Genomic DNA, 26781 nt, shown 5'->3' on the forward strand with positions numbered 1-26781 from the left:
ACTGTCCAGTTCTAAACGTGTAGGTATGTGAGTAGTAAGAATTTTTTCTGGTGGTGCCATAAAAAGGGAGGTTAACAATACTCTGTAAGAGTGAAAAAGCCACAAATATTTCAACAATTTCATTTCATGGCCAACAACACTTGTTGGCGTGAAATTACTTCCCTGTTTCCATCCACGTGTATTTTCTTTGGACATTCCAAAATTGTCCAATTGTCCCCACCCAGAACTGCACCCTTTCAGCTGCACCAATATAAACACCAGACATTCTGTCAGTCATCCATCAGTTGCAGCTGAGAGACAATATTTGCTTCTTTCACCTTTATCTGTGTAAGTATCTGATTTTTTCATTTCATCCTCACAGACATTATACTTGTTTTGCTGTACACTGCTGTACCTAATCTAACTGTCAAACCCTTTTTACCATCTTTTAGGTCTGGTTGAACCAACAGGTACTGTACAGGTTTTTTTCTTTATTTCAATTAGTCTTTTATTTATTTGTTTATTGTGTCGCATCTGATTTAATGAGAATGATTAGTGCGATGTTTAATGTGGTGTAATATGTTATAGAACCATGTTGTGAACTTTGTCAGACTTAAAGCAGATTTGTTGCTTGGCACCATCAATGAATTGATAAACATCAATTTCCCTTTTGATTGTTCATATGTTTTTCTTTCCATTTTCCCCACATAGTAAAAACATGTGCAGGCTAATTCTGACTGCAGGTAAGACACACTGCTCGAGTACATGCTTTCTAAAAAGGGTTGGTTCATGTAAACCCACAAAACTGTTCTCATCGCAGGTATCTCTAGTGGTCTCAGTTGTACATAATTTGTCTTTCATGTCTGAGATTTCTGTCCCCATCCTAACACAGTAAAGATAAATAGATTTTTATTCTGTATTAACCTGGACAAGCTGAAAATTAAGAAAACCGATTGCCTTAAAAATGTAAAGTGAAGGATAATGGACAAACTAAGACGTTTGAGTAAAACTGACGAGTTTTTGGCCAATAAACCTGTTTAACAGTTTTAAACAGTCAAGTGTTTTTATGGTGTTGGCTACCCCAGGTAAAGTTCATTGGACTAGACAGGAGACACTTGGCCATATGTACAGTAAATGTGTGGCAACACTGCTTTCAAGGATGAGCTCTGCTTTTGATGTGATCACTAAATTCACCACAGTCAACAAACTACTCTTTATTCACACAAAGATGATGACAATGTGATAGAATGGAAACGTTTTAGTCGGCAATTGGCTCTTCAATACTATAAACCGTATCAATTACTAAGGAAACAATGGGATAAAAACAGACTGTTGACATGAAACAGTGAGGAGAACAATCATTTTTGTTTTGAAGGTAATTTCAGTCAAACCAAGACAAGTTAAAACAAACAGTTGGTCAGAAGCTGGCAAATTGTTGCAGCACTGAAAGGGGTGTGTGGTCCAGGGTAAAACTTGCTGTATTTAAGTTTGTTCTAACTAAAGATGTCAGTGAATACAACAATTCCTTAAAACAGTGTCATATTTTGAGAAATATATAATACAGTTGTTTAAATAGAAACAAATTCCAGTTTATAAACTGGACATTGTTTCTGAACGGACTCAGCGCTGCTGCTGAATTTATCTGAGGTTAATTATATTTAACTCCAAAATGGTTTAAATTTGTTTATTGTTGTAGTTTGTTTTCAATGTAATACTCACCAAGTCTGTCTGACTTTGAAGGTCTCTGTTTGATCATCGCTGTCCTGGGTAAGTTTCTAACACACTTTTCATAATCATAATTAACAATGAACTATAAATAATGTCTTACAGTCAGCAATGATTGGTATACAGAATCTGAGTAAATTCAAAAGCAAATGAAAGTGACTGAAAAATTTTTTATCTTTCAGCTTCAGCTACACCCATTGATCAGTTCTGTAATGGAAAGAAAAATGGGGACTACGCCAACCCAAATGACCCCAACTCTTATATCACCTGCTCCAATGGGCTGACCTACGTCAGATACTGCCAGGCAGGTTTGATCTTCAGAGAAAGTCTTGACATCTGTGACTGGCCCACAACCACATCTTTCACTTCCACACTCAAAACAACTACCAAAACCACAACTCCTGGTCCCGTTGACCAGTTCTGCAAAGGAAAGAGAGATGGGGACTACACCAACCCAAAGAACCAGTATACTTTTTACACCTGTTCCAATGGGCTGACCTACCTCAGAGACTGCCCAGCAGGTTTGATCTTCAGAGAAAGCACTGACAGGTGTGACTGGCCAACACCTGCAGTTCCCAGTGGCACACCCTCAACAGCTACTACAACCGCATGTGCTGGAACCATTGATCATTTCTGTAAAGGAAAGGGAGATGGCGACTACACCAACCCAAACAACCAGTATACATTTTACACCTGTTCCAATGGGCTGACCTACCTCAGAGATTGCCCAGCAGGTTTGATCTTCAGAGAATGCCTCGACCGCTGTGACGGGCCCACCACCCCATGTTTCACAACACCCAAAACAACTACCAAAACCACAACACCTGGACCCATTGATGAGTTCTGCAAAGGAAAGAGAGATGGGGACTACACCAACCCAAAGAACCAGTATACTTTTTACACCTGTTCCAATGGGCTGACCTACCTCAGAGACTGCCCAGCAGGTTTGATCTTCAGAGAAAGCACTGACAGGTGTGACTGGCCAACACCTGCAGTTCCCAGTGGCACACCCTCAACAGCTAGTACAACCGCATGTGCTGGAACCATTGATCATTTCTGTAAAGGAAAGGGAGATGGCGACTACACCAACCCAAACAACCAGTATACATTTTACACCTGTTCCAATGGACTGACCTACCTCAGAGACTGCCCAGCAGGTTTGATCTTCAATGAAAGCCTCGACATCTGTGACTGGCCAACAGCCGCAGTTCCCAGTGGCACAAACCCAACAGCTACTACAACCGCATCTGCTGGAACCATTGACCAGTTCTGTCAAGGAAAGAGAGATGGGGACTACACCAACCCAAAGAACCAGTATACTTTTTACACCTGTTCCAATGGGCGGACCTTCCTCAGAGACTGCCCAGCAGGTTTGATCTTCAGAGAAAGCACTGACAGGTGTGACTGGCCAACAGCTGCAGTTCCCAGTGGCACACCCTCAACAGCTACTACAACCGCATGTGCTGGAACCACTGATCAGTTCTGTAAAGGAAAGAGAGATGGGGACTACACCAACCCAAAGAACCAGTATACTTTTTACACCTGTTCCAATGGGCTGACCTACATCAGAGACTGCCCAGCAGGTTTGATCTTCAGAGAATGCCTCGACCGCTGTGACTGGCCCACAACCCCATGTTTCACAACAACCACAACAACTACCAAACCCCCAACTCCTGGTCCCGTTAACCAGTTCTGCAAAGGAAAGAGTGATGGGGACTACACCAACCCAAGGAACCCCAATTCTTACATCACCTGTTCCAATGGGCTGACCTACGTCAGAGACTGCCCAGCAGGTTTGATCTTCAGACAATGCCTCGACCGCTGTGACGGGCCCACAACCCCATGTTTCACAACACCCAAAACAACTACCAAAACCACAACACCTGGACCCATTGATGAGTTCTGCAAAGGAAAGAGAGATGGGGACTACACCAACCCAAAGAACCAGTATACTTTTTACACCTGTTCCAATGGGCTGACCTACCTCAGAGACTGCCCAGCAGGTTTGATCTTCAGAGAAAGCACTGACAGGTGTGACTGGCCAACAACCCCAGCTCCCAGTGACAAAACCCCAACAGCTACCAAAACCACAACAGCTAAGGGAAAGTGTTGATGGGGGAGATAAAACTCACTAGCATAACATAATCTTGACTTTATTCTGTAAAGTGCCCTGACATGACTTTGTTGTGAATTGGCGCTATATAAATAAAGTTGAATTGAATTGAATTGAATATAGCTCACCTGGTGAGGGTCCCGGTAAAGGAATTTTACTTGCACTATGATACATCCACACTACCACAATGACCACTACCATTAAGGCAACTCAAATCCATAATGTCCACGTTGACAACCAAAAAGTATTCTTACTACTATAACCATGCCTCTTATCACCACCAAAATTCTAACTTAAACAACCAAAATCATATCTCATGTTAACAAAAACAAAGCAACTGTCCAAAATCTGGAATTCTATGTTGTGTAAAGAGCAATAGAGTTTACAACAATCCTCAAAAATCCTTTTTAATCTCATTACAATGAGATAACCTACAATTTCTTCAATCTTAATGTGCATGTTTTAATCTTATGTTTAAAAATTGCTTAGTAATCCAACTGAATGCAAACACTAGAAAGAATAAATACATTAAAAGGAGAAAGTAAATGCTTTTAGTTTGCTATTTATACATACATTTGAAAGCAACTTATACTTTGTTTACACAATTGATGTCTTTTTGGGTTGTGTTAATTGTAGCTGTATCTGAATTATTTGGGCTTATGTGTTTTCAAACATTATTTACTTTGACATACTTTACTTAATTCTTTTTTTTTGTTGACTTACTACATTGATGTTCTCTAATCACTGGATTTGTCTTACAAGATGGTTTTGGTTTTGGTTTACTTTAATCAATACTGATACTATTTACTAAATAAAAACACAAATAATTAAAGTGTCAAATGATGAAGCAATAATAAAATAATATATCAAAAATTTCCTGTTTATGTTCATTTTTGTTCAGTGTCCACTAATTTTATCAGGAACCAAGCTGCCAAACTGACACCAAAAGAAAAGCCAGACAGACGTGAATTAATGCATTCAAATTAATAATTCAGGACACTAAACAACTTTTGACAAATATGTGCCTACTATATATATCATGAACTATTTTGCAACAGAAACAAACACCAGGGTCAAAGTCACATCTTTTTACTTGGGAAACAGAATAAAATTATAGTATTGTGAATCGGTGGTTATGTCCTTAGTTGCCTGTATTTACGTGCATGATGGTGAAGTGGTTAGTCTTTTGTGGGCCAACTCACAAGTAAAACGGTCATGGGATCGTGTCTCCTCGACCAACTGCGACCTTCTGTGTGGAGTTTGCATCTTTACTCCCTGCTTTCGTGGGTTTACTCCAGGTACTCCGGTTTCCTCTCACAGTACAAAGACATGCATGTTAGGTTCATAGCTGACTCTAAATTGCGAGTGGTTAGCAGTAGTAACAAGACTAAATAATCCATCTAGTATATAAAGTGTTTCTCCTGTTAATGGTGTTGGGCTCCTGGAGCTGGTCCCTGCTGACATAGGGCAAGAAACCACCTCGTTGTTTCCCCTACAATGTAGCTGAATACAAGTATACTTAATATTCACAATATCCAAAACCAATTACAAGAAGACTATATCCCCTGACTTTACCCCACTTGTACACTAGTTCTTTGCAGTTTAGCAGCTCAGATCACCTGTTGGCAAATATATTTCTATGACTTAAATTGATGACAGGATAACTGAAGTGTGATGTTGGTGTGTTTGCTCTCTGCACATTGTTGGAAAAATAGGCTTCAACACAACACTGCTGCCTGTGCCATTGCCTACAAATGTATCAGCCTAAAACTGCTGCCTGATTCACACCTGAATTTCTGCAAATGAGGGGTTTATTCAATGCTGATTCTTTGCTGAATGTCAATTTCAATTATCTAGACTAAAAATTAGGAATAATAATGAAGAAAAAAAACAAAAAGAGACACAGCAACTGTAACAAATTGCTGCTTGGTTTGTGTCCAAAGTAACATGATAACTGATATATACCCTCTTTTGAGATTTACATTTTTCATCAAGAGTGTGAATGACAGTAAATGACAAGGTGAGGAATTTATGTGAATAACATCTTAATAACAAGGAGAGAAAAGTTCAAATATGAAAGTTACAAGAATCCACAGTTAATTAAAAATATGTATTACCTAGCACCGTCATGATCAATCCCTCAGTTTCACTTCCTGTCCTTTTGTAGCATTTTGTCTACTTCCTGTTTCCCAGTTTCTTCCAACAGCTTTACCATTCATCATTACTCATTATTGTTTACAAATTTACATTTCATTTAATCATTTAGACCCAGCTCTCTCCACATGTCTCTGGCAGATCCTTGTCTTTGTTGGGGACAATACACCTTGCTCAGAATTTACCTAAACTTTGTTTTTTGGAAACTGGACTGTGTATGCCTGTTGCTTTAATTTTTTATTTATTTTTTTATTGTATTTCCCTAGTCGCTTCTTTCATAGTGTTCATTTTGTTTTATGGTTTTTCTATGTGTTTAATATAAATGTTCAGTGTGCTGTGTTTTCCTTAGGAGCAATGTTGGTTCTTGAGTTTTTCTGAAATAAAACCTGTCTTTAGTTTACTCTCCTCTCTTCACTTGGTGCCTTTATACAAAATCATGAAAAGCACTTCTCAAAGTAGAGAGCACCTGTCAGTGAGCAAACAAATAGAAGTGCATATATGAGAGGCAAATAAACTATTCACACATTCATCATCTTTAACCACTGAAATTGTTCAGGGTCACGGGGGGTCTGGAACCAGTTGTCATTGGGTGAGAGGTGGGGTAGATCCACACCAGGCATCTTCTAACTGTGAGACAGCATAGCTAACAATTCCACCACTTAGCTAACCTGAGAAACTTCACCAAAACCAAGACCTTATTGTATCCATTGAAATCTAAAGAAAAAAAAATTCCAAAGCACAGATCATTTATCTGAAACAATAAATTACTGATTAACCATCGAAAACTTCAAAACTGCCGTTTACTAAAAAAAATCTGTGTTAAACGTGAAAGCTCTAAAAATACCTGTTTTTCGAGATGTTCAACTAAATGGTCTGCACTTATATAGGATTTTTCTACCTATTGGCACTCAAAGCGCTTTACACAGTTTCTCATTGACCCATTCAAACTCAAAATCACACACATACCAGCCCTGAGGGAGCTGCTATGCAGCTGGCCAACACTCACCGGGAGCAACTAAGTTAGGGTTCAGTGTCTTGCTCAAGGACACTTCAACATGTGACCAGAGGAGCCGGGGACTGAAGCAACAACTTTGAAGTTGGTGGACAACCGCTCTACCTTCCTGCACCACAGTTGCCCAGATGCTCTAAAACTTATCATGCATGCCCGTCCATGTATAAAACACAATTTAAAGGTGTACACTGTAGTCTCCAGAGATATGCTGCAACTGGATCCAATCAGGACAGTAGATACAGTGAACTGGCACAAGTGCACCAACCTCACTGCATCCAAACTGTCTGCATTGTTGGATAAAACAACAGAGAAACCAGTGTGCGCACACACTGATTAGAAAGCGCAGGTCAGGTGGCCTGATGGGCAGAATTGCCTGACCCAAAATCCTATTTTGTTTTCTCCAATCTGCAGTGGTGTTAAGAAATTTCATGCACTAGAATAGACCAGTAGGAGTGCTTTTTTGTATTAAAAGTGTTTTAGAGATGTGTTCTGCAGAGCAACATAAAGTAAATCCAGGCCTGAGTTTATAGTTTTCTTTGTTAATGTAACAAAGTGAAACAGCAGTTACTAGTTTAGCAGAGAAGATGCTACAAATAAGTGTGGAAGCACAAGCACCTCTTAACTTGGTTTCATCCATAACACTAACCAAGGCTTTCTTCTAAGCTATTTCTTTCATCTGTCCAGTTGTAACTGCACCACTGTCACCATCTGTTGAGATCCACATAAACATGCAACAGGGTAAAAGCCAAACCCCAAAAACAATGGAGCAAATGTTCTACAGCATATGTGCTTAACATTATTCTTAGAGAAAATCAGAATATCACTAGGTTATATAAAACAATTTTTTAAATCACATCTCAATGTTCATCAATTACCAGGCCTTGGTAGACAGCAGGAGCATTGGTTAAACCAAATGACATCACAAGGTACTCATAGTGACCGGGAAGCCAGTCCGGTTGGGTGACGGGTCGTAAGAGATCTAATGCTAAACAGACCTGAGGTTCACCAGTCGGTTCATGTTTCCAATCGATTTTCCCCACACAGCGACACACCCACTCAGAAACCAACTCTGGCAAAAGCTACTGGTCCTACCAACCTGCCAGATGTTTTGTTGTTGATTTTTCCTTTCCCCCCCCCCTCTTCATTTTCTACTCAGCCCGACCTGTCAAGGCAGATGGCTGCCCACCCTGAGCCTGGTTCTACTGGAGGTTTCTTCCGTTAAAGGGAGTTTTTCCCCTCTCCACTATTGCCTAGGACTTGTTCAAGGGGGAATTGGATGGCTACACGAGAGGTAATAATGTGCTCCACAAAGCCGAAAGCCTACGAAGGAGACACAGTTCAGATGCAAGTAAAGTAAGCCAAGGGTCAGTGGAAAACCGTACCAGCTGTTCTGAAGGAGTACAACAAGTATGCATTATGTTTATTCACTTTTATTTGTATGCATGTTTATCATTAGTGTTGATTATTTGTTTGTCTGCATTTATCTACAATGAATCTTTTGTCACTTTCTGTCTTTTCAGGGGGATTGGACATTACAGCCGCCCTGATTAGCTACTACAACATTGTCCATAAAACAAGGAAGTGGTACAAGACACTCTTATCATTTCATTGACATTGTCACATTTGCAAAGAAAAGCAACAGAGGCCACTGTGTAAGGGTGAGCATAAGCACACTGAATAAATTGTGGGACCCAATCATAAAAGCAGGACTTCAAAATTAGTTAAATATGGATTTATTAAGGAAATTGGTGCAGGAAGTATGGATGGGCTTCGGACGGCGGAAACACTCAACAGGGTGATCTGGGAATACAGGAGAAGGAAGTTAGTGGCAGACAGGCTCAGAGGGTATATCCATACTAGAGTAAGGGCTTACTGTGGAGGAGGTGAGGAAGGAGAAATCTGCAGAACCCGCTGATGCAAGGTAAAGGACGTGTCCAAGGAGAGGTGTCCGGTGCCGGGGCAGGTGAAGGGAAAACAAGTCCGGTGATCCAAAAATCTATCTGAGGTCCAAACCAAGTCCAAGTCTAGAGATGTGGAAAGCAGTTTCCAAATGACAAGAAGCAGAGGCTGATCTGGTGGGCAGAAGAAAAGTCAATAGGTTCAGAGGCAAACAGGGAGAATCTAAGAGTCAAATCAGGTTTAGTATCACAAAGTCAGGTCAACAGCATGCGCAATGTCAATGCAATGCAGTCAGACAATCTTGCAAAGTAGCAGGAAGACAGGGCTGCTTAAATAGGAGAGGGAACACACAGGTGACAGCAATGATGTTAGTTATGGAGGTAGAACTAGAAATATTGAGAGCGGTGAAAACAGGAAGTCCTGACATCAAAATAAAAGCCGGAGCAGGAAGTAGTGCTAAATCCATTAAACACACACAGAAATCCTTCCGAGAGAGCCTGGTGTTACAGCTAAAGCTGGTCCAACATCAACTTCCACTTCAGGTGCGGGACCATCCAAACCAGTCTCCCACAAAGCCCAGTACATCAATGGGGACAGCACAATTGGCAGACTCAGGTGCACACTGACAACTAAAGACATCTGTGATTTGTGTTCCTTGCCAGGTGGCAATATGCACTGCATATGCATGTTTTTCACAACAATTTAAGAAACTCAACATATCATATCACGTAAGACACCATAACTTTTAGCCTTTAAAGTTACCGCTCCACGTTCTTCTTACCGAGCACTTGTCTAAAAAAGCGTCCGTGTGCAACAAAAGAAGACCTAAAGTTCCTACCTAAAAATTATTAAATAATCACACAAACATTTAAATAATACGTAAACGACATTGAAAAATTACATAAATAATATTTATGGCATTTAAACCCCCACCAAATCACTTAACTTTATCACTCTTACCTAAGCTAAGACAATGAGTGAATACTATATCCTTGAAAGCAATCATAACATTTATTCTGCTTCAAGCAGTAGAATAGTCTTGTGCACAGGTCTATCCAGATAAACTGGCTTAGAAGTACGCTTTCAATCACTATTCAAGCTGAAGTCACTGATCTATAGTTTTACTTTCATAACCTACTCCTTCTTCCACCTGCTCCAAAATTGCCAAGAACTGCACCTGGCGCCACCTCTTACATAGGTAAAGATCCTGACTTACGAACTGACCAGGAGGGGGCAATATTACTCCAGACTTCATCAATAGAATATGATTTGATGTGAGAGGTTCGAGACTTGTGGGGTCATTCAAATGCTCTGTTGTTAGAGGTCTGCTATTTATAAAAGCCATTACTTCATACAGAAAGGTTCTAAGCGAGGCACTGTCAAGTCTTTTAGCAGACTGATCCAGAATTGCTGTGAGAACACTTCTGATTGTCCTTATCTGTCTCTCCCATACACCTCCCATATGACTGGATGATTTTTGAGTTGTTCTTGATTCAGGTCCTTCATCCTATGATCCATATCCCGTTGGATCGCAGTTTATGCCTCTTCCCCTGATTATGTACTTTCTCATGGTAATGCTTAATAAGCAAAGAAGACACATGACTTGCCTTTGGCAAAATGACAGGATGTTTGACATATAGGTGAAGGCTAGCTCTTGTCAAACGTCCACCTACTCGAAGCACACCATGCTCGTCCACAAAAGGATTTAATTTGTGTAGCTTCTTGACTCTGTCCTTTGATCTTATTTACTTGCTTTTTTCTAAACCTTTGATTTCACTGTTGAATGTTTCTTTTTCAACTAGTTTTATGATGAAAAGTTCTGCTTCTTGCCTTTCCTCAACACTTGTGGTTTCATTTAGTTTTGGTTTAAGTCCTTTAATTTGCTGAGCAAAGCACTTAAGACGAGCAATAGCCTTGACGGCTCTATTCCAGTCAGAAAACTTTGTCATGCGGTCTAACAGTTTCCTATCTACTTTTACACTGGTGTTGAGCACCTGCACCTTCCGAAGTTCTGGATCATCTTTACTGACCTCTTCCACCACTGCACCTATGGGTAGCTCTTTTTCCCATAGAAAGCCTGGGTCAGTGAACCAGTTTGAAGCAACTAGTTGTTCTGCAGTTAGACCTCTGGAAGCATGGCCTGCAGGATTATCTTTAGACTGCACAAAATGCCATTGCTGGGGGTCTGTACTGGACTTGATTCTTTGGACTCTGTTTGCCACAAACACACGAAAACGTCTTGCATCATTATGTATATATCCAAGAACTACCATTGAATCAGTCCAAAAATGTTCTTGAAGACCATTTATTTCGAGCTCATCTCTAAGAACAACACTTGTCCTTGCTGCTACCACAGCCGCAGAAAGCTCAACCTGTGGTATTGTGGTTATCTTAGTAGGAGCAACACATGCCTTCCCCATAACAAGTGAGCAATGGACATTTCCGTGAGCATTAATTGCTCTAAGATATGTACACTCCCCATGACCTGTGATAATTCAGATTCGCACCAATTCATATGAAAAGGCCAAAAGTTATGCAGGTGTTTTACTCATTTGGGCTGTGGATTAAGAGGGGAATAAATGGTGTGCTACTGGTCTTGAACATGTAAAGATTTTTTTAGAGCACTACATGCATCCTAAATACAAAGGATACACATTTATCGCACACAGTGCCTCAGGATTTGATTCTTGGTCAAACAGAGTTTCTCTGACCATGAGAGGGAACAGAGTAATAAAGATGTATGATGAGGCATACAAACAGCGCTTTATCGACAGTTTGATTTGGCCTTGACGAGACAGCACAGGTTGCGTATTGTTGTAACGTGGGAATAGGATTGGAGAGGCTTAAAAAAAAAGGACATCAGAGGGCAAGAGTTTATGGCAGGATACACAATGGGGCAACTGTGGTGCAAGAAGGTAGAGCGACCGTCCGGCAATTGTTGGCAGTTGCTCCTCTGGTCACATGTTGAAGTGTCCTTGAGCAAGACCATGAACCCCTAATAATCTTACTGCATTTACGTTTAACTTTAGCCAGGAGTTTCAAATAATGGTGTTATGCTGACAAGAGGGCATCTAAAACTAATGATATCAGTGTTTTCGTATTAGCCATGACCACTGCGCACATGAGACTAATGTTATATGACCTTAATCACAAATTACTGGAATGTGTTGTATTGTGACACTGACAGAGTAGTTTTATATCTAAAGAAGGTGGCTGGATCCCAGCCCTCGGCCCCTCCCTGATCTGATGTGGGAAGAGGCAGGTGAAATGCTAAAACTGCATCTGTTGTCACACACCAGTCACTACGGAGTCTTGTTAACTCATTTCTGGCCAATCAGGTTTCAGACGATCAGCTAACCACTGAATCTGAAACAATAGTTCAGAATAAAAAGAACTTTGCCCTAAAATATTGTACACTTGCATGTCGTGTGCAGGTTGTTTACAAAGTTGTTAAGGGAAGAGTGCTGCTTGACTATTCAAGCCTTTCTTATGGCTACTGATCAGTTAGAAACATTTGACTCAAGGTTGCAGCATTTATTTAACAGAAATTCATTTTGTGAACGTGCTGCTAAACTCGTTATGTGATGATGTTGCTACTCCCCACACACCAGAAATATTTACTAATTATAATTTAATGAACGATAGTACAAAATGTTTTTACACAATATGTTATTCATTGAAATCTTAATTCACATCACCTAACTTCTGCTTTAAAATACCTTTTCACGTATTTGATTAGCATGTTGTGTCTTTATGGTGTCTGCTGTCTTTTGCCAGGATAGTAATTCATCTGTGCCTGGAACTTTCATATAAATATGTATTTAAACTACAATCCTTTAAACCCATTCACTGCACTGTGAACGTGTGTGTTTGCGACTTTGGAAACCAAGTGGCTGCACCAGGAAAAATTTAGGTGATTTACATAAAAGGAAGTGAATCTTTAAGTAAGTGTTTATTTTTGTTTTTATTAAATTACAGTAGTTATACATACAAACACCCGTCCTCTCTCGGAAGTTCTGAGAGTCTCCACATATTCAGCAATTCAATAAAATATGCTTGAGGTCTGATACAGTAATAGGGCCAATCACTTTGATGTACGTGGTTTTTATGTTAAGGAAGTATCACTGTGTCTCTATAGAAGGTGTAGCCTGAGCCGTCTGTCAGCTGCAGCTTTGCAGATTCCCAGATTTGATAGTGGTTGTTTGCCGACAGCAGCTGCCAAGATAAATAGATTTTTAAGATGAAACTTAACCTACTTTTTCATAAGTAGGTTCCATTGCTCAACCCAGAAACTGCTACAGGATAAACAGATCAAATCTACAATAACAATAACAAATCTACATGTTTCAGTAATTAGGTTTTGATGTGGAACTATATTGTGATAGAAAACAAAGTTAGACTAGTGTGTTCTCTTCCTTTGTTGCAATAATACATACTAATATTTTTCATGTTTTAAAACCTTTACGGTATTCCAGGCTATAGAACACCTCACACTGTGTGGGTTTCTTTCCAGCTGTAGGACAAATATAAACCCATTGTTAGGAAAATAAAAGGAACCTTGCTGAAGAAGAAAACATTACAAGATAACATCATTAAAATAGCATTAGTCAGACCTGTAAAAGAAACACAAGGAAAACCTTCACGATAATGTGTTGTAGACCATAAATGTTAAATTAGACATTTAACACGCTTTTCAACCCCAGCTTTATGCACAGTAAAGGCTTTTTTTATAGCTTCTGTGTTTTTCTTCCTATATCCTGTGGTTAATGGTGATGGGCCTCACCTGTGCTGTAATCTTGGAGCGGTGATCACAAAGAAGCACAGTAAAGAGAATTCCGGCTGTCCTACTTCCAACAAGCAGGACAGTAAATCAGGCTGCTAGACAACACCAGGCTGCTCATTCATCCCTTGTTTCTCTCTGTTGTTTATACTGATATTTTTTAATTGAAAATGTGCATGAAAACAAGTGAGTGGAAACTTAGTAACACTCTGTAGGAGTCCACGAAACTAACAGGGAGAGAAATTTAAACATGAATTAATCAAATTTGATTTTAAATCGACTGCAGGTTCAGCATCACCTTCTGAACCAAATACAGGTGATGTTAAAGCTTTAATATAAATGAATATTTACTGATATTAGGAACAAATTCCAGAGTGTTGCTTTCAACTTTTAAAAAATGTTATAATTATAAGTATATAAACATTTTTAATGTAATACTGACCATTTCTGTGACTTTAAAGGTCTCTGTTTGATCATTGCCAGCTTCAGCAAGTTTATAACCATCTAACTAGCAGATACATATTGTCTTCAGTGACTTTTACAGTGAAACTGCCAAAATTCAAATGTTAATCAAAGCTGTTAAAATTTTTCCTTTTTTTTTTTTGTTAGTTTTTTTATGCTCCAGCTTCGGGTGGGCCCAGTCAAGAGTTCTGTTATATAAAGGGTGATGGGGCTATAACAACCCAAACAACCCCTATACTTACTGCGCCTGTTCTAATTGGCTGACCTACCTCAGAGGCTGCAGATCAGGTTTGATCTTCAGAGAAAGCCTCGACCGCTATGACTTGCCTACAACTGCAGCTCCCATTACTACAGTCTGGATCCAACAGTGTCTGTGACCACAAAAAATACAACTAAATGTTACTGACCTAGTTAAAACCCACTACTAAAAGTATAAATTCTACTTTTAGAGCCATGACTCCTAGTATAAGTATGCTCCCACCATGAGTAAGATAACTCTTAAAACCTAAGCAAAAAACAATTTTCACAATAAAATCTCCCTTATTTTATCTACAGATATTATTTACTTTGGCATGTCTTATAAATATTGCATGTCATTGGTAGTAGGACTATGTCATGGCAAAAATGACAGTATCTGGTCTGTAATTAGTAAAGAAGCTTCAACATCCATTATGTCTTTTAGGGTTTTATTATCTTGCAAGAGAGAAGAACATCGACAGAGTTTCAGTTTTCCATCCTATGCAGTTCTAAACCTCATACATCACACATTAGTTTTAGAACCTTCTGTTGCTGGGCAGAACATTCTCCACCCTCAGGACACTGCTCCCAGCCCCTTTTCTCCTTTTATGGAAACCTTTTCCTTTTTCAGCACTTTGATAAGCACCTGTGAGCATGGAGTGACTCTGGGTCACTACAGTGTGGGATGGTCTGCTGTTAGACAATAACTGACCTTGGAGCAGTTCTGCAAACACTTCGAGACAAAACATGTATATGAGACAAAGTTTGAACAACATACAATCTTTTAAATATTCTTCAAAAGTACACTGAGTACAAGTTGTTAGTTGCAAAAAAATATGTTTTAGCATGCAAAATATACAATACCAGCAAAATTGCACCTGTCCTCCCTCTTACTTTGGCCTATTACTTTATTACCTATGTATTTTCAAACCAGCTTGTTGAGGTAACTTGGTATAGAGAGACACTACATCTTTATCATATCCCAACATTTTAATTTTAAGAATGGCAAAGTTCATGCAATAGGGCTTATAAACAAATCTACAAAGTTTGACCTTTGTGCAGTTATTGATTTGATATCCACTACGAGTGGGTTTTTGGATCATGGGTCTTTAAATCCATCATTTAACATTAGAGGGTAAGTCACACCAGTAAAGTACTTAAGTACCAAGGTTCATGACAATCAATGGCAACATTGTATTTATTGTCATAGTGATACAGTTGGTGCTGCCAATTATCTGTCATGACTATGTATCAACAGTGTCTGATCATAACAAGGAAATCACATGAAGAGATCTTGAATAAAACATTTCACACCCAGTGAGATTAAGGCCCTTAATTCTTTAGAGGTTTTCCTTCATTTCCTCCTTTGCTGCACCTTTTCTGCTTTTTCCTGGTAAATCAAACATGTGCCAAACATTATGACACACTTTCAGGTCAAGGTCAAAATGTGAGAAAGAAAGCAATAGCAGGAAGAACCTAAATGTCAAAGACTAAAGGAACCAGTTGACCTAACACAGTAAATAGCTTTGAACCTGCAGAGATGACAGAGGTTGAGAGAGCTGTTTCAAGCCTTCTTCCTCTGAGTGCTTATCGTTATCCAACTGTGCTGATTCTAAACCTCTAAACTATCGAACATTATTTTTTGTATCAACAATGGCTGAACTGACCCCCCTTCGTTTACGTTTGTTGGACCAATCAACTAAAAGAATGCTGGCTCCCAACTACTCTCATTGTTGGGGTTAAAGTTACTTTTCATAGTAAAAAGAAATGATGACCCGGTACTTCAGATTTTTGAAAATGCCTCAAGTAATCAATGTATCCTTAACAACAACAATTAGCTTTCAGGACGTGGAGCTGAATGTAACCTCTGAAAATCCAATTGGCTCAGCTCCTTCTCAGTGTCATCTCTACAGGCCAAGATAAAGACACAGAGGCAGTGAGGACCTCACCTTTCTTTGCCTTCACAAAAAGTCAATATACAGTTCTCAGATGCTGGATGTGCTCATCATTGTTCTTATCAAGGTGCATGAAAACAAATCTTTCCATCATAAGTCACAGGTCATTGTGACTTGAAAGACAGCTGGAGCATTGGTCAACCCGAATAGCATCACAAGGTAGTTGTCTCTAGAGGTGTTAAACACCATCTTCCTCTAATTTCTCTCCTTAATCCAGACCAAATCATTTGTATTACATAGACTGAGCTTGGTGAAGATGTTAGAATTTTAAGAGACTTCAAAGCTAGAGAAGATGAGTAAAAGAGGGCACCTGTTTTTAACAGTCCACAATATTTACTAAAGAGTAAGTCGAGTCTCTTCTTTTTTTCCTATGAAAGAAGTACCCTACCCTGTCTGTAAAAGTCTTAGCAGAATGGTTGGCATTCTCACTTTATCTGTGAATACTAAGATAAGATGTGCCACTGGAGAGTCTTAAATGGAAACGAGAAGGGTTGTATGTAGAAAATTGTAGAACATTAAGTAATGAAAGCACTGCAGCATGGTGGTGCAGTGGTTAAGGCTGGCCAAAATCACATGGACAATAATGGAAAAAAGTAAAAAATAAAAAAAACACAGATTGGTCGTCTAGACTTATTTTAGTTTTGAACATTATACAATAATTATTTGCATGAGTATTTTATGATTTACAGAAGTAGTAATTTTCGAATTTGTTGGGACGTTGGGATTCGTTGGGAAATTTTACGATTTTGTAAAATGCTCTTTCTAAAGTGTAGACATGCAGGAATCAAAAACTACACTGGTTTCTCCTTCCAAATATACTTTAATTGGTTACTGAACACTGGAGATCTTTGTCCCTTTGGCAGACAAAGGGTCAATTAAATGGACCAATCACAGATCTTAATTTTTGTTGAATTTTAGGTTACTCAGACCTATGTCAATGTTGTATTACATCTGTTCTTAGAAAAATTCACACTAATAATATGCACAGGTCGTTACTATCAATGGTGAGGCTGTTCTTTGTCATAGCTGTACATTTGGTGTTGCTAGTTGTCTGGAATATAGAGTACAAACTAATTAATTTATTTGCCATGACACATAAGTGTATCACAAGTAATGACAGATTATAACCTAATGAGAAGATCGAGAGGTCACGTCAACATTGTTTCATTTAAAAAAGAATGGTTTCATTTATTTCCCAGCAAGGGTATGTCCTAAATCACACATAGTGATCTTAGTAATCTTAGTTACTGATCGGTCTGATCTGCTTTTTCCTGTTAAACCACAGGTGATGAACAGCAAGACAGAAACAACTAATGGCTATGAACATTATACAATAATTATTTGCATGTGAATTTATGATTTACAGAAGTACTAATTTACGAATTTGTACAGATATTAAAGATGTGTTGCTGCCATTAAATTCAAAATGAGTTTTTCCATGAAATGGTAAAATCCCTCATTTTCAATATTTGATCTGATGTTTATGTTCTATCATTAGTAAAATGTGGGTTAATGAGATTTGCAAATCATTGTATTGTGTTTGTATTTACCTTTTACACATCGTCCCAACTTTTTTGAATTAAGAGATATTTTTGTTAAAGTCAAAGATGTAAATGAACATTTACTGAAACTTTTTAAGGAGAAACTAATTTTGGTAGACCACCAACTCCCTGGATTATCTACGGGAAAGTGATGTGGGGACCTTGTTTATGCATAGATGGTTTAATGTTACTGAATTTTTTATATGATTTAAAGGTAATGCTATATAAAGCTGAATTGACCTGAACTGAAATGGAATTAATAATGTCCAAAAGCTAATTAAAACCTAAATGCAGGTACCTCATTCAAACTATGCACAGTTAAACAGATTTACTAGTGGATTTTCATAGTTATTTGTATACACCCAAATGGCAGTTTATTAAGTATGGCTTCCTATAATTCATGCAATCCTACAATAATCACTTTTTATGTAAGCGATGTTGTTAACACTGAACAAAGTAATTTCGTTTATTGTCCATGTTCTTAAGAACTAAATTGTAAAACAGGCAAGGAAACACTACAGCTCCAATAAAGCGTGGAAGAATGGGGAGAAGAACCTTTATCCTCATAACTTGGTTTCTTCTAAAAGCTGATGTTCCCTAAATAAATAGTTTGAATGCTCAAAAAATATTGAGATATTATGGTTTTACAAATTGTTAAGCATGTCTATTAATTTTCTAACCGATAATAATCAAGATAATAATAACATATAAGTTTTTGTTTTTGTTCCTCAGTGCAGCCTAACAGTGATGGTTCCATAATTGTAACTGTTTTTATAAGAGTTTGTATGTCTATATATATATATATACACACACACACACACACACACACACCTTGGGTGCTATTTCAAGTGGGGTTCTATTTCCACATATTTCAAGGGCTGTCAGCCAGCAGCCACAATGATGAATTTTTTTTGTTTTTTTTTATTTAAACACAAAACAAAAGACATAGAAGACAGTCAAACATACGATTTTCAGAATTTCATATTATTATTGTCATATAAGGAAACTTTTAAAAAGTCTCTACGGGCCAAGTATACTAGGCAAATGGGGGAGCAGCACTTCTCAAAAAAGAGAGCAGTTGTGAGTGAGCAAACAAATGGAAGCGCATACAGTTTGTAGGAGGCCAGCTGTCATTGGGGAAGAGGCGGGTTACACTGCACCATCGGCCGACAGATTTAAAGTCTGTTCCAGTTTTTTCCAACAAGCCTCTCCAGTCAATAAAGAAAGCTGTTTTTGGACCCCATTTGTCTCTTACATCTTACCTCACCTGAACACCTTCAGTCATTCATGGTGGCTTGGACGTCCTCAGTGACTAAGTTGATATAATGTGAGTTAAGCAGCAAATATTTGTTAGGGATAAGTGGTTGTCACACACAGAATTTCATGTACTCTGTGATGCAGTGTGCCAGGCCATCAAAGTCCTGTCATGTAGACTGAAGAGTACAATCAGTCAGAAAGCATTCCTGAACGGCATCATTGGCACCATTAGGTCACCTTATCACTGTTCTGATGGTGGCAAGCAACCTTTGAACCAGTGGAGGGAGATGTACCTGGTTGTAGTCTCACATTCCTAAAATAAGTCTTTACTTCCCTGTTTCCATCCACGTGTATTTTCTTTGGACATTCCAAAATTGTCCAATTGTCCCCACCCAGAACTGCACCCTTTCAGCTGCACCACTATAAACACCAGACATTCTGTCAGTCATCCATCAGTTGCAGCTGAGAGACAATATTTGCTTCTTTCACCTTTGTCTGTGTAAGTATCTGATTTTTTCATCTCATCCTCACAGACATTATACTTGTTTTGCTGTACACTGCTGTACCTACTCTAACTGTCAAAACCTTTTTAACATCTTTTAGGTCTGGTTGAACCAACAGGTACTGGACTGGTTTTTGTCTTTATTTCAATAATTTTATTGTTATTTATTTATTTATTCTGTCGTATCTGATTTAATGAAAATGATTAGTGTGATGTTTAATGTGGTGTAATATGTTATAGAACCATGTTGTGAACTTGGTCAGACTTAAAGCAGATTTGTTGCTTGGCACCATCAATGAATTTATAAACATCAATTTCCCTTTTGATTTTTCATATGTTTTTCTTTCCATTTTTCCCACATAGTAAAAACATGTGCAGGCTAATTCTGACTGCAGGTAAGACACACTGATCGAGTACATGTTTTCTAAAAGTGTTTGGTTCATGTAAACCCACAAAACTGATCTCATCACAGGTATCTCTAGTGGTCTCAGTTGTACATAATTTGTCTTTCATGTCTGAGATTTCTGTCCCCATCCTAACACAATAGAGATAAATAGATTTTTATTCTGTATTAACCTGGACAAGCTGAAAATTAAGAAAACCGAAAATTGTAAAGTGAAGGATAATAGAGAAACTAAGACGTTTGAGTAAAACTGACAAGTTTTTGGACAATAAACCTGTTAAACAGTTTTAAACAGTCAAGTGTTTAATGGTGCTGGTAAAGTTCATTGGACTAGACAGGAGACACTTGGCCATATGTACAGTAAATGTGTGGCAACACTGCTTTCAAGGATGATCTCTGCTTTTGATGTGATCACTAAATTCACCACAGTCAACAAACTACTCTTTATTCACACAAAGATGATGACATGTAAATGTGATAGAATGGAAACGTTTTAGTCGGCAATTGGCTCTTCAATACTATAAACCTTATCAACTACTGAGGAAACAATGGGATAAAAACAGACTGTTGACATGAAACAGTAAAGAGAACAATCATTTTTGTTTTGAAGGAAATTTCAGTCAAACCAAGACAAGTTAAAAGAAACAGCTGGTCAGAAGCTGGCAAATTGTTGCAGCACTGAAGAGGGTGTGTGGTCCAGGGTAAAACTTTATGTATTTAAGGGTAAAACTTGCTGTATTTAAGTTTGTTCTAACTAAAGATGTCAGTGAATACAACAATTCCTTAAAACAGTGTCAAATTTTGAGTAATATATAATACAGTTGTTTAAATAGAAACAAATTCCAGTTTATAAACTGGACATTGTTTCCGAACGGACTCAGCGCTGCTGCTGAATTTATCTGAGCTTAATTATATTTAACTCCAAAATGGTTTAAATTTGTTTATTGTTGTAGTTTGTTTTCAATGTAATACTCACCAAGTCTGTCTGACTTTGAAGGTCTCTGTTTGATCATCGCCGTCTTGGGTAAGTTTCTAAAATACATGTCATAATCATAATTAACATTGAACTATAAATAATGTCTTACAGTCAGCAATGATTGGTATACAGAATCTGAGTAAATTCAAAAGCAAATGAAAGTGACTGAAAAATTTTTTATCTTTCAGCTTCAGCTACACCCATTGATCAGTTCTGTAATGGAAAGAAAAATGGGGACTACGCCAACCCAAATGACCCCAACTCTTATATCACCTGCTCCAATGGGCTGACCTACGTCAGATACTGCCAGGCAGGTTTGATCTTCAGAGAAAGTCTCGACATCTGTGACTGGCCGACAACCACATCTTTCAATTCCACACTCAAAACAACTACCAAACCCACAACTCCTGGTCCCGTTGACCAGTTCTGCAAAGGAAAGAGAGATGGGGACTACACCAACCCAAAGAACAAGTATACTTTTTACACCTGTTCCAATGGGCTGACCTACCTCAGAGACTGCCCAGCAGGTTTGATCTTCAGACAATGCCTCGACCGCTGTGACGGGCCCACAACCCCATGTTTCACAACACCCAAAACAACTACCAAACCCACGACTCCTGGTCCCGTTAACCAGTTCTGCAAAGGAAAGAGTGATGGGGACTACACCAATCCAAAGAACCAGTATACGTTTTACACCTGTTCCAATGGGCTGACCTACCTCAAAAACTGCCCAGCAGGTTTGATCTTCAGAGAATGCCTCGACATGTGTGACTGGCCCACAACCCCAGCTCCCATAGGTTGCAATTCCTCACCCAAAACAACTACAACTGCCCAACCTGCTGGTTCCATTGACCAGTTCTGCAAAGGAAAGAGAGATGGGGACTACACCAACCCAAAGAACAAGTATACTTTTTACACCTGTTCCAATGGGCTGACCTACCTAAGAGACTGCCCAGCAGGTTTGATCTTCAGACAATGCCTCGACCGCTGTGACGGGCCCACAACCCCATGTTTCACAACACCCAAAACAACTACCAAACCCACAACTCCTGGTCCCGTTAACCAGTTCTGTAAAGGAAAGAGTGATGGGGACTACACCAACCCAAAGAACAAGTATACTTTTTACACCTGTTCCAATGGGCTGACCTACCTAAGAGACTGCCCAGCAGGTTTGATCTTCAGACAATGCCTCGACCGCTGTGACGGGCCCACAACCCCATGTTTCACAACACCCAAAACAACTACCAAACCCACAACTCCTGGTCCCGTTAACCAGTTCTGTAAAGGAAAGAGTGATGGGGACTACACCAACCCAAAGAACCAGTATACTTTTTACACCTGTTCCAATGGGCTGACCTACCTCAGAGACTGCCCAGCAGGTTTGATCTTCAATCAAGTCCTCGACCGCTGTGAATAGCCCACAACTACAACAGCTAAGGGAATGAGTGATGGCGGAAAGAGGGCCCAGTAGCACAACTAGATATAGCTGACCTGTTGAGGGTCCCTGTAAAGGAACCTTACTTCCACTATGACAAATAGTACAACTCTGATCCATACTACCATGATGACCACTATCATTAAGACAACTCAAATCCATAATGTCCATGTTGACAACCGAAAAAGTATTCTTACTGCCATAACCATGCCTCTTATCACCACCAAAATTCTAACTTAAACAACCAAAATCATATCTCATGTTAACAAAAACAAAGCAACTGTCCAAAATCTGGAATTCTATGTTGTGTAAAGAGCAATAGAGTTTACAACAATCCTCAAAAATCCTTTTTAATCTCATAACAATGAGATAACCTACATCCAATAACAACAATTTCTTTGATCTTAATAGACATGTTTTAATCTTATGTTTAAAAATTGCTTAGTAACCCAACTGAATGCATACGCTAGAAAGCATAAATACATTAAAAGGAGAAAGCAAATCCTTTTAGTTTCCTATTTATACATACATTTGAAAGCAACTTATACTTTGTTTACACAATTGATGTCTTTTTGCGTTGTGTTAATTGTAGCTGTATCTGAATTATTTGGGCTTATGTGTTTTCAGACATTATTTACTTTGACATACTTTACTTAATTCTTTTTTTGTTGTTGACTTACTGCATTGATGTTTTCTAATCACTGGATTTGTCTTACAAGATGATTTTGGTTATGGTTTACTTTAATCAATGCTGATACTATTTACTAAATAAAAACACAAATAATTAAAGTGTCAAATTATGAAGCAATAATAAAATAATATATCAAAAATTTCCTGTTTTTGTTCATTTTTGTTCAGTGTCCAATAATTTTATCAGGAACCAAGCTGCCAAACTGACACCAAAAGAAAAGCCAGACAGACGTGAATTAATGCATTCAAATTAATAATTCAGGACACTAAACAATTTTTGACAAATATGTGCCTACTATATGTATCATGAACTATTTTGCAACAGAAACAAACACCAGGGTCAAAGTCACATCTTTTTACTTGGGAAACAGAATAAAATTATAGTATTGTGAATCGGTGGTTATGTCCTTAGTTGCCTGTATTTACGTGCATGATGGTGAAGTGGTTAGTCTTTTGTGGGCCAACTCACAAGTAAAACGGTCATGGGATCGTGTCTCCTCGACCAACTGCGACCTTCAGTGTGGAGTTTGCATCTTTACTCTCTGCTTTCGTGGATTTACTCCAGGTACTCCGGTTTCCTCTCACAGTACAAAGACATGCATGTTAGGTTCATAGCTGACTCTAAATTGCGAGTGGTTAGCAGTAGTAACAAGACTAAATAATCCATCTAGTATATAAAGTGTTTCTCCTGTTAATGGTGTTGGGCTCCTGGAGCTGGTCCCTGCTGACATAGGGCAAGAAACCACCTCGTTGTTTCCCCTACAATGTAGCTGAATACAAGTATACTTAATATTCACAATATCCAAAACCAATTACAAGAAGACTATATCCCCTGACTTTACCGCACTTGTACACTAGTTCTTTGCAGCTTAGCAGCTCAGATCACCTGTTGGCAAATATATTTGTATGACTTAAATTGATGATAGTATAACTGAAATGTGATGTTGGTGTGTTTGCTCTCTGCACATTGTTGGAAAAACAGGCTTCAACACAACACTGCTGCCTGTGCCATTGCCTACAAATGTATCAGCCTAAAACTGCTGCCTGATTCACACCTGAATCTCTGCAAATGAGGGGTGTATTCCATGCTGATTCTTTGCTGAATGTCAATGTCAATTATCTAGACTAAAAATTAGGAATAATAATGAAAAAAAAAAACACAAGAAGAGACACAGCAACTGTAACAAATTGCTGCTTGGTTTGTGTTCAAAGTAACATAATAACTCCTAATGATAAACATTTAAAGTCATTAATATGTTTGTTTAAAATTGTAATATATACCCTCTTTTGAGATTTACATTTTTTATCAAGAGTGTGAATGACAGTGTAATGACAAGGTGAGGAATTTATGTGAATAACATCTTAATAGCAAGGAGACAAAAGTTCAGATATTAAAGAAAGTGTTACAAGAATGCACAGTTAACTAAAAATATGTATTACCTAGCACCATCATGATCAAGCCCTCAGTTTCACTTCCTGTCCTTTTGTAGCAAACTGTGTTTTTTGGAAACCTGACTCCTGCTATTTGGACTCTGTATGCCTGTTGCTTTCTGTGTTTTTTTTATTCTGTTTCCCTAGTCGCTTCTTTCCTAGTGTTAATTTTGTTTTATGGTTTTTACATGTGTTTAATATTCATGTTCAGTGTAGTTCAGTGTTTTGTTACCTGCAGTTTTTTTTTCTTACCCTCCGCTTAGGAGCAATTTTTTTCGGAAATAAAACCTGTCTTTAGTTTACTCTCCTCACCGTCTCTTCACTTGGTGCCATTATACAAAATCATGACAAGCACTTCTCAAAGTAGAGAGCACCTGTCAGTGAGCAAACAAATAGAAGTGCATATATGAGAGGCAAATAAACTATTCACACATTCATCATCTTTAACCACTGAAATTGTTCAGGGTCACGGGGGGTCTGGAACCAGTTGTCATTGGGTGAGAGGTGGGGTAGATCCACACCAGGCATCTTCTAACTGTGAGACAGCATAGCTAACAATTCCACCACTTAGCTAACCTGAGAAACTTCACCAAAACCAAGACCTTATTGTATGTTTCCATTGAAATCTAAAGAAAAAAAAAATTCTAAAGGTTTGGTTCAGCAATGTTTTTTAAAGGGCAATTATTTTCCTGTATGTAAATGACATATAGATTCTGATTGTTTTTTAATGAAATTTCTATGTCAATGACACCAGTGACTGATTTGGAGAGAGATGTGTACTGTGGCTTATTATAACTCAGAGTAGGCCTCCTACGCTGGTTGTCACATATGTGTTAACTTTGTCAAATTATGTAATTGACATAAGATTTCCTGTCTCTCTCACGTGGGGCATGATCTGATTACTTATATATACATATTCACTCATACTGACTTCCAAAAAAGGTTCCTCAGCTACTAAACTGCGAAGCTAAAATAATTTTGCAGGGAACATTTGATATTTGGATCATAGCTCAAGCAGCTTGTGTTTAGACTGAAGGAAGCGATGCATTTCCCTACAGACATGTAGAAAGAGGTATATCACAGTGTGATGGCGAGCTGGCGAATGCGAAGGTTTTATACCAGATTTACAAGTTTAACTCTAACATTGTTCAATGAGGTAGCCATAACTAGCAATCATGCAGCTTCAAAGTATTATTTATTTGATTACTTCTCTCTCTTCTCTTAGTTGTAACCACAAGCCTGCAACTCACCATTGTTGGACAAACTACAGACATGCTGACAGTTACAAATTCTGGCACTAGAGCACATTGTGTGTACATATTGATAAATGTTAAGTAAATTACTTTGATTAGTATTTGTACATCCAATAAGGGCGGCTGTAGCTCAGTTAGTAAAGGCAGTCGTCCACAGACCACAGGGTGAGTGGTTTGATCCCAGGCCCTGGCTGTATGTCCCTGAGCAAGACACTGAACCCCTAACAGCCGATTCCCCTCCCCAGCTGTGCAGTGCTGGTCCAAGGCTCGTAGAATGTGATCCAACTGTAATTGTAATGAATGATTTTATTACTGTATAGAATTGTTTGATCAGCTGTTAGGAAAACAATCAAGGAGATAATCACCATGGAGGGATGTCTCCTTGTTCTTAAATCAAAGTCTGCTCATGTCTCACTAAAACTGAAATTAAGACAAACTGGCCTTAAAGAGCCTAAGTTTTTAAAATTGACATAAGGTTTATGGAGCGGTTGCCTCTTTTCTCACTGCGATGTTTCCTCCTCCAATCAGTCAGCTGGAATTTCATTATTATGGTTATTATTTCCACATAGGCTGTCTGTGCACAACATGTAGTTCAGTGTTTAATATGCTTTATTCTAAACTAATCTAAACCAAGAAAACTAATCTGAAGCTGTTTATACAGAATGATCCCTGTGATCCGCTGCCTGTGTTGATGTGGTTTAGTTATCATAGTGACTAACCAGAAAAGTGAGACCACATGTCCAGAGCCTTTTCCAGGTGAGATGGACATGAACAAAAATTGAATGGCTTTAAAAATCCTGGCTGGTCTCAGTGTCGGACATATATAATAATAACAGGCTCATTAAATAAGTTTCCACTGTTTTGTGTGTATCATGAACTCTGCAGTGGTTTGTCAGTGTTTCGGCTTTGTTTCTGCTATTCTTCAAAACTAACTTCTGTACAAAGGTGCTGGGCAGGGGTCAGGGGGCAGGGTGGGT

General features: G+C 38.6%; 2 protein-coding genes across 2 annotated transcripts; both read left to right on the forward strand.

The window, feature by feature from the left end:
* Positions 1-270: 270 nt before the first annotated feature.
* LOC137134350 (chondroitin proteoglycan 2-like) lies at positions 271-4690 on the forward strand. Its single transcript, XM_067519086.1, has 5 exons — positions 271-327; positions 432-449; positions 691-722; positions 1720-1746; positions 1887-4690. The coding sequence occupies exons 3-5, from the start codon at positions 698-700 to the stop codon at positions 3815-3817; spliced, it is 1983 nt and encodes a 660-aa protein (XP_067375187.1). The 5' UTR covers positions 271-327; positions 432-449; positions 691-697; the 3' UTR covers positions 3818-4690.
* Positions 4691-19556: 14866 nt separating this feature from the next.
* Positions 19557-22883, forward strand: LOC137134626 (chondroitin proteoglycan 2-like). The gene is made up of 5 exons (XM_067519580.1): positions 19557-19613; positions 19718-19735; positions 19980-20011; positions 21017-21043; positions 21184-22883. Exons 3-5 carry the CDS (start codon positions 19987-19989, stop codon positions 22410-22412), a joined length of 1281 nt encoding a protein of 426 aa, XP_067375681.1. The 5' UTR covers positions 19557-19613; positions 19718-19735; positions 19980-19986; the 3' UTR covers positions 22413-22883.
* The last annotated feature ends 3898 nt before the right edge of the window (positions 22884-26781 follow it).

The sequence above is a fragment of the Channa argus genome, chromosome 10, assembly GCF_033026475.1.
Source record: "Channa argus isolate prfri chromosome 10, Channa argus male v1.0, whole genome shotgun sequence".
NCBI lineage: Eukaryota > Metazoa > Chordata > Actinopteri > Anabantiformes > Channidae > Channa > Channa argus.

Coding starts and splice junctions, on each gene's coding strand:
- LOC137134350 (XM_067519086.1), top strand. CDS start 698: ATGTGCAGGCTAATTCTGACTGCAG. Junction 723..1,719: donor CAGGCTAATTCTGACTGCAG/GTAAGACACACT, acceptor CTGACTTTGAAG/GTCTCTGTTTGATCATCGCT. Junction 1,747..1,886: donor TTTGATCATCGCTGTCCTGG/GTAAGTTTCTAA, acceptor TTTATCTTTCAG/CTTCAGCTACACCCATTGAT.
- LOC137134626 (XM_067519580.1), top strand. CDS start 19,987: ATGTGCAGGCTAATTCTGACTGCAG. Junction 20,012..21,016: donor CAGGCTAATTCTGACTGCAG/GTAAGACACACT, acceptor CTGACTTTGAAG/GTCTCTGTTTGATCATCGCC. Junction 21,044..21,183: donor TTTGATCATCGCCGTCTTGG/GTAAGTTTCTAA, acceptor TTTATCTTTCAG/CTTCAGCTACACCCATTGAT.